We start from the raw sequence: 13839 nt of genomic DNA on the forward strand, positions 1-13839 counted from the left end.
GAAACACTCTCCAGAAGGGAAGAAGAGTAAAAAGTAGATAAGTGACAAAGGGGGGAGGGGGGGCCGAAGAAGAAAGAGATACAGAGCGATAAAAGAAAGATAGAGACATTGAGAGAAAGATAGATTACAAACCTGAACATCTGGGATGAATATTTCCCCTATGCTCCTCTCTCTCTCTCTCTCTCTTGGGCTCGTTCACTCCGTTTAGCAAACTGTCGCTGTGACAAAGCAGGGGCCGCGTATCCATCAAAAATGTACAATGCTTGCTGTAATTAGCATAAAACACACACACACACACACACACACACACACACACACACACACACACACACACACACACACACACACACACACGAGAGAGAGACACAAAGCCCGCTGAATATTTATGGAGAAAAAAAAAGTTCAACAACAGCCCCTGCATCGCTTTGTCTTTTATTTCCTCTGATTACACGTTGTCACAAGTGTTGGTCTGGATGAATGCTCAGCACGCACATTGTTACATTATTAACAGAAAGCTAACTCGCACAAACAGATGCAAAGAAGAAACAGATGCTAACACGTGTATAAGTGTACATGATAGTGATTAAGGGACCGGGGATGAATACATGATTTTATTGGTAACAGAATAGGACTGCCTTATCTGAAAAAAATAGACTTCTAAGGTGTTGAAGAGAGGATGGGTCTGTGACAGAGGTGTTGATCGTGTTCATGTTCTTTAAGACGGCCTAGCTCAGGCCTGCTGGGTTCCGTCGTTCTATGCTGTCTGTCCTAAATGGATGACGTAGTCGCTGCTTCCCCACCAACTCACAGGAGAGATAAAACAAAAGGTTTAAGAGGAGAGGGAGGAAAACAAGAAACGAGGGTGTCTAAGTCTCTCTGAGGGTGCTGTGTTTGGTGCCTCTAGTCTGGTTCTGGTTCTCCACGGGGGGTTTTGAGGGTTTGTGTCTTGGTGCTGACTCATTCCTCACTTCCTCCACTCTGGTTTGTTCTGTCTGTCTGTCAGTCGGTCGATAATAAGTAATCCCACACCATAAACTCTTCGTTGTGCTGTCTTTCTTCCACCCTCCTTTCTTTAACCGCCAGTCCTCAACTTGTTCTGCAGACAAAAACAGACAAAAAGTGCATTAGAGGAACAGAACTGCAAATAAAAAAATACTCCACAGAGAAAGAAAAAAACCAAGACAGAGAGGAGAGAGAGAGAGAGAGAGAGAGAGAGAGAGAGAGAGAGAGAGAGAGAGAGAGAGAGAGAGAGAGAGAGGCCTGAGAGAGAGCGCAATAAAAAACAGAAAGAAGGATGGAGAGGGTGGGGAGAAGTAGAGAAAAGACCTGAGGGCAGTGGATTCCATGTTAGCGATAAGTGCAACCACAAATCCCCAGCACTCTCTGTCAATAAGCATTTGAACTGGGCGACAGCAGCTGATGCTGCTGAAGAAAGCTGCCCAAGAGGAGAGGAGGGAGGGGGGGGGCATAAGAGGGGAAAGAAACAAGGGACACAAGTGAAGGGGACTGGGAGACAGAAAGTAAGGGGAAAAGATATCTGATTTTGTCACTGACCATCTGGCGTTTTGGACAATTTGTGGATCATTTCAGTAAAATGTAATTTCTGCAAAGGAAGCTGCTATTGACAAACGTTTGAATACTGAAGAGTAGAATCAAGATTAAAACAAGGAGCAGACTTTAAAGAGATCACTTCAAGGGTAATACCTGGCCTGCGTACCTGAACTTCTGCCTTATATTGGAAGCTACAGGATCATTATGGTAACTATTGGTTGTTTGTTTCTTCACATAAAACATGAATTAGATATAATGGTGGAACAGTTGACCTTTTCAAAAATATACTTTATAATCTCACTGCATCCATGCAACTTCTTCTCTCTCAAAATTGAACAGTTTGGTGTGCACAGTGTGCAAGGTTGAATTTGTTAACTGAGCAAAAAGTCAATATTTATTTAATAATATCACTGTGTCAGGATTTCTCCTTGCAAAGTTAATAATTGCATAAAAATCCCAGTTCTCCTTTAATGACACATCTTGAGGTCAGAGCCCGGTGCAGTTCACAGCGCAGACTTGTGAGCTGAACAAGCTGCAGATTTGGGTGATACTTCTTAGTGGGTTTTACCCCTAACACCCACTTTCACCTTGTGTTACTATATGATTATACACTATCATCTTTGGTTTCAAACACTGGTTATAAACAGAATAAATGTTTTCACATCTCTGTAATAATTGATCAGAAAGATGTCTGAAACAGATCTTTAAAACCAAAAGGAAGAAAAACAGTGATGCAAGATTTACAGATGTCTGGATGACACATTGAACCACTCAAAAATGATTTATCAAGACCCTTTTTTATGCAGTATCAATATTCCCTTTTATTTCCATCCTTGCAAACTGAACACCTACTGAAACCACAAACAGCGATCCAGCTTGCTCCCTTTGAGAGTAAAAAGGAGACGAAGGGGTCAGTCTAAAAATGAAGAGGAGAAGGAAAAGATAGGAAGCGAGAGGCGCTCATGCGGCGAGAATATGGAATGAGGAAGCAGGCAATGGATGGAGAGATTGACCGGCTTGATAAACTCTTTTTTTCATAGAGGGAGAGAGGGAGAGAAAAAAAAAGAGACTTTATCTGTCCTTCGACTGCCTCTTCCTCACAGTTTGCTATCTTAAGTGCTGAATGCATTAGAAATGTGACGAGGGATGAAGGGATAGTGGATGGAGGGAGTGAGGAAGGACCGATGGCGGAGCACAGAGGGCACAAAAGAGAGCGGGATTTGGTCTAAATGTTATCACTGACTGTGGCGATAAGACGCTAATTATCAGTGACAAAGGCCTGGATGTCTTGGCTGAATCCAGTTGAGGGGTCAATATTGTTTAACTGAGATTTGGGGGATTTTTATCCTCCAAGAGATGCCATCTTGGACTTCTCTATCTCACCACGGTGCTGCAGTTTTTTTTTTTTTTAGTGGACTTTAAGATTTGAAGGGGAAGGACAAAGAAGGGGATTTTGCTGTTTGTAAACTGCTATCAAGTGGGTTTTTTTTTCCAGAAAGGGCGAGGAGATGAGAGACGGCTTTTAGAGGTCACGTTTGGATTTTCTGACCTCCAGATGTCAAAGTCACGTCCTTTAACATTTGTTCTTCCTGCTGGGGCTCTGATAAAACTGTGTAAACATCCTAATCATGAAGCTCCATCGGCACACATCAATCCAACTTTATCCCTTTGTTTCTTTTTGTCTTGAAAATTCTACATATTATTCCTTTAGAGCCTTATCACAGAACTGTTTTTCTTTTTTGGCGCTTAATGACTTTAAAAGTCAGTCTCACACGGATAAGCCACAGAAAAACAGGAGTGTGCGCTGTGATTGCCGCAGGGTGATAAACACGGAGCGGATTACCATATCATCTCAGGCTTGCTTCTAAACAATTTACAACATCATAACAGCATCCGGATGGTGAACGCACGGTTGCTGCATCCTGACGAGGCTACAGGTATCTCTCTCTAAAACACACGCCCACAGATACACACACAATGAATAAAACATTGTGCAATTTACATGATGTATAGCTTAAAAATCTGCCAGCATCTGACTTTCAGATCTAATATTAATACCCACATGAGACATAAAACTCAGTTTCCTTCATTTCCGGAAAAACAATGTAAGAACAATCTAATAGAAAAAGCCCCATGAATGTAAATTAAGACTTCTTGGGGGGGCGATGGATGTTACATACCACCAAGTGAGAGAGGGGGAATCGAGTTAATATCAACCTGAGTGACATTGCAATCACAATACAGTGTGTGACCTGGAGAGACAGGGGGGCAAAAAAACATTTACACTTGGCAATGAAAGCTCCGGAGAGGACGGTAGCCAACAAGCAGCGGCTACTCCTTTGGTCTGATTACATTAAAACACACACACGGAGACAGCCGGGGAGAACGCCGGTGTCAGCAGGTATTATGGAAATAGATTGTAAGGTTTAAACTGCCTATTTAGAGTTTGCTTTATTCAGGCGCCAGTGGCACAGTGGAAATTATATTCTCCTGTCTAAAAGCAAGGAGCCGGCGCATGTAAATGGATGCCAGTGTGTATGTGTATACTTTATTAATTCATTTATACATTTAAAAGGGAATGGCTGCTCTACATTTGCTACCATACACATCTATGGAACCATGACGTACGCTAAGGCTAACACACTACTTTGTAACACACGTATCAATTGAACTGAAAGCTACACTAAAAGATTAGGAGCCACTTTAACTTACAAATCATCTGCCTATGAGGTTGCATGTATGTACTTTTCATTCTTTGCAGAGAGGGGGGGGAAAAAAGGATTATTTTTGAAGTGTTTTGATGCATTCAAGTTTTGGCATTTTCCTCACGTCGGTTGCACGCACATATAATCCTCATTCATTTCACTTGACAAGCATAGACACAGAAAACATTCATATGCAAAAGACGCAAGTGACAGGTGTAGCGAATGATGCTCAAATGAGATATGAAGAGTGACTAAATACGCACCTGTTTTGCGTTGTTGACACACTTCAGGTAAAGAGCGGCAATGTTGGAGCAGTTGAGGGTTTTTCCGACGTTCTCTTTGTAGCATGCCAGGATCTGGCCCTGCAGGTCTGTGCACACTGGATACATCTCGTACCGCCTGCGAGAGCAAGAAGGGGGGAGAACTAGTGTGAAAATGGTGCAAAAAAAAAAAGAAGATTAGTGTTAGATGTGATGAAAGTGTTAAAATAAGAAGACTAAGAGTTAAACGCGATAGTGAGAATAGAGTGGCAAACGGTCAAGATGGACATAAATTGAGGAAACATTGGGAAATAAAGATTGCAATGCTGCGACATTAACATAGTATTAGGGGCTGCTGTGGCTCAGTTGGTCGAGTCGGTCTTCTCTCAACGGGAAGGTTGAGGGTTTGATCCCCAGCTCTTGCAGCAACATGTCCAATTTGATTGTTTTAATCTGTTTCCTCTGATCGTTTTAATCTTTATCCATTGGTGGTTTTTATTCTTTGTACATCGTTGTATCTTTGGTGATGATTTTTTTTTTTTCATTCCTTATCATTTGTGGTTATCTTGTTGTATATTACCCCACCTTTTCATTTTTAATCATGGTCTTTCTCAAATGTATCTTTTATTTTATTTTCATTCGTGAAGCACTTTGTAACCCTGTTTTGAGACGTGCTATATAAATAGTTTATTATTATGATCAATGTTATTCCAGTCCACACAACACCTCAAGTAACAATTAAATAAATGCTGCATCTGCTGGGAGGAGGTCAATCCTCCTGTGATGACCTCACCAATGTGTGCATTACAACAATAAGAAGTGTCACATAGTGCCCAATATTGGATCTATATCCTTAAAAGAGAGATCCATCAGAGCCATAGGACTGCATAGGAGAGAAGCTATTTCTGCAAATCAATTTACAATGCAGACAAAACAAGAGAAAGGGAACGGTTGAATCGAGGTAAGCAATGATGCTAACTTGTTACAACATAATGTGATGATGGAGTTAAAATAACTGGCAAGCTGAGTGTTCCTTCTTGATCATTAAGTTACAGTTTACTTCAAAAAAATAAAGCTTTACAGAGAGCAGCGTACTGACTAGTCTATTGGAGCCCCAATGAATCCATCCATTGATTCAGGAAGGCTCTCTGAGAGGGTCATTGAGCCATTGAATTCAGGGCAGCAATCACCTTGAGCTGATTGAACTACCTCACTGAACCTTTGCAATCCAATATGAGGTTGTAGTAGTTTGTGGATGTTAACCTGCCTGGTTATTGTATACACATTTGCTTGCCTGTCCTTGAAACCTGCTATGTACTTAGCACAAGAAACATCCAGAGGCTAGCACTCCTAATTGTAGATGCTATGCTAACTTTGGTGCACCTAAATGGGACTCTTATGTTGGATGTATGGAAGAGTTGGATAGTTTAGTCACTCTATGAAGTATCAACTCTGGTGTCTCACCCAATGTTAACTGCTTTTGTCTGTCTCTTCACACACCCCATAAAAACCAATAATGATGACACATGCACATGCTACGGCTATTATGCTAATGGTGGTGTCATCGTTTTGTTCACACCAGTGCTCAGGACACTCCATCTGCCTCACTAAACGCCTTGCATGAGTGTGAAAGAGAAAAGAGGGTTTTTGCCCGTCAGCAACTCCGCTGATCTCAAAGGAATATTGGGGGATGAAGCCGAGGCCCCATAGTCAGTATCAGATGTTTGATTAGCCCCCCAGAGAGAGAGGAATTACCCCCTCCCGTTGGATACAATGCAGGGGACTGGTGGCACAGGTCATTAAACAGGGTGACATGCAGCAGGAAGCTGGTGCGGTGGAGGTGAGTACATATGCGCATCCCCACATGGTCATATATGTTAAAGGAGGCCGGAAAAATCTATAGTCCTTGTAAGTGCAGGTCAGTGACAATTTGTGCTTTCCACAGCTACCACCGTAGTGGGAATTATCAATACACTTAATCATTCACCAACAATTAAAAGTAACCAGACAGGGCCAAAAGAAATACTTTAGTACAGAGCCAGACTCGCCAGGTCCCTATGTCCAGTCTTAATGCTAAGCCAGTCCAACTGGATGTTAATTTCAACTTCGACATGAACTGTCCAGTCACAATTCTCATCTCGCTCTCAGCAATGACTCAAACGAGCATATATAGCAAAATGTGAAACAGAACCTTTACATTTTGGCCAATTCAGCAGAAGATTCCACTGCTGTGAGTGTAGACTGCAACATTGTGCCATTGGGTATATGGACAAGAATCTGCATTTGTGAACCCACATGGGAGAGATTCAGTCATTTGCTAGCAGGCATGACAAGGCCATTGCTCCGCGTCAGGGTATTGAACGATGACAGCAGTGCTAGCAGAAATCGCTGCCATCCTTTTTTCCTATGGATCCTGACGCTCATTTATTACCGCCTATGGGCATCTACAGGGACGAGAGGAGCCACACACACCCACTAATTACTTTCTTAAGCGTTTGCATTAATGCCAGGTGCATCCTGCTGATACAAACCACTGTGTTTATCACCAGTAATGGCCTCTGAGAGAAAGAGAGAGAGAGAGAGAGGACAGAGCATGAGAGGGAGGGAGGATGGGAGAGAAAGAAGGGGGCGGGGGGCAGAAATGAAAACAGTATTTCTTGATGAGGAACCAGACATTGGTACTCCTATTTTTGTTCACTCTCTGATTCTTTCAGTGGTTATGGAGGGAAGGACACAGTGGGCTGAGTTAATCATATAGACAATAACATACACACACTCTGCGGCGACACGCTGCATCCTCTATCATCTACCCTTAAGATTAACACTAAGTTCCCACTGCAGAGCACACGGAGCTGGTAGGGAAAGACTACAGATCTCCCTCCCCTTCCTCGGTTTTATATTAAGGTCACCTCATGTCATTTACCATAGCCAGAATAGTTTAAGGCTTTGTAGGAAAGTTACAAGATGGCAAAATGATTGACATGTCTCATGAAGAATTTAGTAGAAACACTAGAATAATGCAATTTTTCTTACAAAAATAAAGAAAAACACAACAGGGGGGGGATTTTGGGCATCACAGGGTATGTGTAAATATAGAAAAATAACCCAACTATGATTAGTTCATTTCCCATGTAACCTGAGCAGTAAGGCATTCATAAACATTGAGGCTGTACCCCATTCCCAAAGCAAAGGTCCTTTTTTTAAGCTTACATTGAATCATTAACAGGACATGAGAGATGCTATAAAAGGGTAACTGCCTGAGGCATTTTGAACATTATTTCAACAGGATTTGGTCAGAATGTGGAGTTTAACTTGTGATCAACAGGTTGCAATAGATTTATGCGTATTATCTAAAGAAGAGGAGCACCTCAACCTGATGCTTTTGACCCCTTCTCTTTCAAACGGTTTGAATTTCAGTTCTTAGCAAAAAGTGAATATAGGACATGAGTAGCTTTCCTTTTCACATTCACAAGGGTGCAAACTTTACAAAGTCTGAAAAACATGTTTTTTTTTCCCAATAGTAAGTTGTTTTTTTCCCCTTCTTTGAGATTAATCTCGAGACCCTGCCTAGGGAAATAGACTCTCCGTATGAGATTGTGTTTTACCTGTACAGTCATCACACACACATCTCTGGTGTAACACGGAGAAAACACACTTCCTTTACACATAAAAAATCATAGATCATTCTGCAAGCTATAGAAGCAGCTATTGCCAATAAATGTGCATTTATTGCCCTCCTTTCTTCCTTTTGTTTACCATCTCCATCTTCCCTTTATTCCCTCCCTTAATCCCCAGAGGTTCATGGGATATTTAATGAAGAAGTCCATGTGGTGGGAGACACTGACAGAAGCAAAAAGAGCCAGATACAGTTGGTTATTATTTGCTGTACGTGTGTGTGTGTGTGTGTGTGTGTGTGTAAACCCACAGAGACAGTAAATCTAAACAGTCATATAGGGGTCTCGCCTCATGACATCAGTAGCTGCAAAGGTCTCTATAACAGCACCTTATCAACCCCACCCCCTCTAACCTCATATATATATATATACGCACACACACACATACACACACACACACACACACACACACACACACACACATACACACACTGAACAAGGCTCTATTGCCTTGATGCACCGATATGAATGAAAGGGAGGAGAGAGGTTGGTTTAGATATCTACATTACAGTTTCTCTGCTGTGCGTCATAAATCACAGAGCGGAGTGAGGGATATAGAGACAAAAAAGGAGAGAATAGAAAAAGGACAGACATCAGGGCGTTAAGGTGATTTATTGGAGAAACTAGGGCAGAGATGGACAGTATGCGTTTGTGTGGAAAAGAAGAAAAAAACAGACGAGAGGAAACAACACTCCAAATTTAAAAAGGGGGTATCAAAGACTATATTTTTCAAAATAACTTCTCCTTACAATTTTGTTTCCTGACAATTTTGTTCAATTTTAGTCGAACAGGAGCAGACAAAGATCGTCCACCGCACTCCTGAAGTTTCATGTCTCCTTCCTTTGTAAAGTTGCCTTCAGGAGCGAGAAGAATAGGGAGGTGGAGAGGAGGGGCAGAAATGACACAAGAGGGTGAACATGTCCCATTTAACATGTAATAAAGCAGAACAGATTATTTTCTCCCTCCCTCTCACTGTCTGTCTCCCTCCTCAAGGTGTCCCTATATCATTTAATACAATCCCCCTCTTTCGAGCCCCCCGCTGTTCGAGTCAGCACATTTCCACAAAGGGGACATATACCTGCAGGTTTACGGCTCTGACTACCTTCTTTAAAGCATGCATCGACTGCGAGCTGAGGGGGGGGGGGGGGTATTGAGATCGATGTTGGGATTTTCATACAATATGCATGTGTTATGCCAATAGACTGAGCCAGGATCAGTGGCAGTACATTTTTCAAACCAACAGATATTGACCATGAATACCATCTGCTGTAACAATATAATGCTTTGTGTGCTGAAATGACATTCATAGATCTCTGTTAGGGATACAACATGCTTCAATAAGTTGAGTGTGAGACACATCTGGAAACATGTACACTCATCTGTCATCATTTCAGATGCATTATAACCGGGAACAAAGACATACAGATACACACACAAAGTAACAGAACATTGCCCACCCTAACACAGTTCCCCGGAGAAAGGAGTATTGATTGCACAAACTTGCTCAAGAAGATGGTTGGAAAAGTTTGAATCCAATTTCAGAAAGTGAATTAAACATTTTGCGGTCAAAACATTAGCTTTGAGGAAGCTTTGTCTATTAGTTCCTTTTTATTACACCTAGAGTCCAATCCAATACTAGTGTCTGATTTTTATGATCTGTAGGATTTATACAGCTAGTGAGCTGAAGTTAAAGGGACCTCTGCTTGCAGCTCCTTAAGCCAAGCTAAAGAGTGTGAGAACAGAGTTTTCATTGTCGCTTTTTCCATTTCTTTCACAGCTTTAATTACTAGTTCTCTTTGTCAAAAAGAGGAGGAGACCTTTGTGGATACGTCGGCTGAAGGTACAAACCATGTAAAGAAGAAACACTGAAGTAATTCTAACTTAAATCAAGCTAACTTTGCCGTAAACCCGACCATCCTGACACCCTGTGTGCACTCAAACGCGTTGTAAAACTACTATGTTTCATGTCTGGTTTTATTCATGGGGTAAGTTTGATTTTCAGTGAAGGATACCTTTGTAGACAATTTGGCTCCAAGAAAAAGAAACCTTATTGATCATGCAGGTCATTTTGAGACTCAGTTTGTAAAGTTTACAGCCTGCCATGCTGATGTTCTTGTCATGCTCTGTGTACAAAGACACAGCGAATAAAAAAGGAAAAAAGAAAAGATGTGCAGAAATTCAACTGGACAAAAAAAAATGGAAAATAAACTAAGGGTCTTCTCTACTAATGATTTGAGTCATGACTTTTCATGACATGAATTCAAGATTTATGAAACAGAACCAGGTACATATAGTAAGTATACACATATGGCTCTAATCACACATATTACAACACAGACAAATAACCAAACCATACCTGATTCCATAATTTTAAACTTTACCTAAGATTCATTAAAAGGGAGAAAAAAAAACAGGAGCAAAAAGCATTAAAAAACAACAACGATTTGATTCTTGGAAGTTTACAATTTTCCCTTATTAATGCTATTTATGTAAAAAGTTTTTAGCAAAGTAACCCTATCCTTGAAGAAGTGTCACTTCACTTAATGGACTTATCATTCTATTATGTTCAAAAAGCACTGGAGTATAAAAAGAAAGACGCCATTTTAAGTCCTGATTTGATTACATTTCACCCAATTTACCAGAATATATTTCCCTCAATGTCTAACTTACTCATTTGTCAACATGGACACACACCCACAACATGCACATACACAAACTGTAGCACCCAAAGTATGGATTACCCTTGCCTGCCAAGAGATTGAGTTCCCAATCACCACGTTTTCTATTTATCATCATTTGGGTCCACTTAGGGGTTAATAGGGTTAAGGGGTGGGTGCCGGTTCCCCCTTAAAAAGCCTTCCTGTTCTCTCTAGTTAAGGCAGGCGTCAGTGCAGAGGGGGGTAAATAAATACAAATGATCCAGTTAAGGAGAAAAATGACACACATTTCGCTCACGCTGCTTTTTAAAAGGGGACCTGAGTGACCCCCCGCCGTGAGATCCATCAGCATGGAGAAGAGATTCGATGAGAGAGACGGAGAGAGAGAATCAAGAAAGTGTAACGGAGAAAAGACTGCAAAATAATAAAGAGCGAGAGAGTGAGGCCATAAGTGAGTGAGGGGAAAACACACGATAACGAGAGAGAGAGAGAGAGAGAGAGAGAGAGAGAGAGAGAGAGAGAGAGAGAGAGAGAGAGAGAGAGAGAGAGAGAGAGAGAGAGAGAGAGAGAGAGATTGAGAGATTTAAATGAAGACAGAAAACATTCGTTTGAGTGAGCAGCGAGGGGAGGAAAGATGGATGAAAGGCTTTGAGGATGAAAAGAGGGAGTGTTTGTCCTTTTCTGACCTCTTTTTTTGTACGCCCTATTACAAGGGGACTTAAAAATGCAACATATAATTACATCAGGGAAGGGTCACCTCCAAATTACAAAACTATTTTATTTTAAATGAATGGAAGACTTTAGAGTACTTCATTGTTTGTTGTAATTTCTCTTGTTGTAGTCATTGTTTGTTCCTTAAAGCGCCTGTGAGGAACTTTCAGTTTATGTTGATTTTAGCACCCCCCTCTGGACAAAGCAGTACATCTTACGTCAGCGGATTTTGTTCTGTACGTAAAAGGTGGGGAAGTTTAACGGAAACACTCATCCTGCTTTCTTTAACATCAAATGCATCACTCATTTAAAATCTTTTGTGTGGAAAAAGGCTGTTCATGCAGCGTAGTGTTTATCACTTAATCTGACACCTACCCCTCCACAGCAGTTTCAGACATATATAATAATATAGAAATAATCAATCTTGCCACTGAAGGTCTCTTTTAAATTTGTAAGTCATATCGAGGTATCATTGTTGATTTCAGTCAGCTTCTTAACCAGAAAAAAATCTCCTCACAGGAGCTTTAATATGAAAATTTTAGCACTGCTGTCTTGGCTTGTGCTCCCTTAAAAAAGACATGATGGGAGTGCTGGTGGCGCAGTGGTTGGTGCGCGCGCCCAATGTGTGAGGCTGTAGTCCTCCAGGCGGGCGGCCCGGGATCGGGTCCGGCCTGTGGCTCCTTTCCCGCATATCATTCCCTACTCTCTCTCCCTGTTTTCCGGCTCTATACGCTGTCCTATCTCTCGAATAAGGGCACAAAAAGCCCAAAGGTAAATCTTAAGAAAGAAAAAAAAAAAAGACATGATGTATGTACATGAATTACCGGTAAAAAGAAGTTATCCAAAACATTAGGTGACACTGCTTTGAGGATGGTAAACATACATTATTCATTATCTGCACAGCTATACAATAGATATAGATATACAACCTGTCCCTTCTTTTCTTCTCCACTATTCACTTCCCTTCGGTATCTACTATATGAGAAAAAATTCCGAACAATGCAGAAAAGCAATAAAAGCTATGAGTGGATTTCCCATCCACTAAAAGGTGTGTGTGTGTGTGTGTGTGTGTGTGTGTGTGTGTGTGTGTGTGTGTGTGTGTGTGTGTGTGTGTGTGTGTGTGTGTGCGCGCGCAGAGTGTTCGCGTCCCTGTGTGCGCCCACGCAGGTCCCTAGAAATGTGTGCCTTTTACAGCCAGCACAGCGAAGCTCTTAAGGCCAAGAGAAGAGCTTTTAAAGCAGTTATTGACTTCTGTCTCCTCTGCTGACCACCATCTTGTCCCTGCGCCCTGGTTGCCTAGCTACAAACCTGTGGTTCAGCCTCACCTGACAGCTGGGTCAAAGTGTTGCTCGTCGATGACTACTTCACATGAAAACTTCAACTTTTGCAATAACTTTCTATCAAAATTAGTTCCTGTCATTTAAAAAATAATAATTACAAGTAAAGCTTGGCTCAATTAAACATCAATAAATCATTACTTCATTAATTTTTTGACACTGATATGATATCCTTAAACAAACAGAAGCTCTGCCAAGAAGTGGAGAGCTTTTAATTGCCTGTGAAGCATATTTGCATTTTGTAGCAGCAGGTGGATTTTGTAGGAAACCTGCAGGATTTTCACCACCTTATTTATCCACTTCAGAAATGTCAAAGATAAAACAAATTCTCAACGCAATCGGTCTGCAATGCTTTGTTGCAGGGCTATGTGATGTATTGCATTCAGTTGCACTGGATTTCTTGATTTCATGTCCACAATATCATGACAAGAAGTTTTGTTCTGAGGAAATGTCTTAAACCTGACCTAATGGGGATAAACTTGACTTTAATCTACAATAGTTAAACGAGAAACATAATTAGGGTTTAGTCTATCAGGTAATATTGGGATGCTTTTTTTTTTGTTAAAATGCTGAACTGAAAACTAATGCAGCAACTCCATGACAAATAAGTTCTGCAGAAATCAAAAAGGTATCGCATGATATAAAAAAAAAACAACAAGCCGTTTTAGTTTTGCTCCACGCCTCCTCACTGCGTGTATGTGTGGTGTGACAAAGCGAGGACTGTTGCGGCTGTTTTAGTCAACTGGATCAAAATAAAGAAAAAGCAGATTCATTGTAAAGAGCTAAAAAAAAAAAAAAAAAAAAAATGAAAAAAATAAACAAAAGGGATTTAATGTGCAGTTGGAGGGAGGAGAGGAGTGACAGGAAAGTGGCAGACTAAAATGAGATTTTATTCTCTGATATGGCTGACTGTGTAGAGAACAAACCAGACACATAAGGAGTGT

The 13839-nt window shown here is 41.1% G+C and overlaps 1 protein-coding gene across 3 annotated transcripts in view; it reads right to left on the reverse strand.

The window, feature by feature from the left end:
- Positions 1–416: 416 nt before the first annotated feature.
- Positions 417–13839, reverse strand: part of chchd3a (coiled-coil-helix-coiled-coil-helix domain containing 3a) — a 61232-nt gene continuing 47809 nt past the window's right edge. For all 3 annotated transcript variants that reach the window (XM_065951319.1, XM_065951321.1, XM_065951320.1), the window contains 2 exons: positions 4520–4655; positions 417–1096 (listed from right to left, as the gene is read on the reverse strand). In XM_065951319.1, coding sequence (XP_065807391.1) covers positions 1073–1096; positions 4520–4655 — 160 coding nt within the window. In that variant the 3' untranslated portion in view covers positions 417–1072. The remainder of the gene's footprint in view (positions 1097–4519; positions 4656–13839) is intronic.

Source organism: Labrus bergylta, chromosome 23, assembly GCF_963930695.1.
Source record: "Labrus bergylta chromosome 23, fLabBer1.1, whole genome shotgun sequence".
Lineage (NCBI taxonomy): Eukaryota > Metazoa > Chordata > Actinopteri > Labriformes > Labridae > Labrus > Labrus bergylta.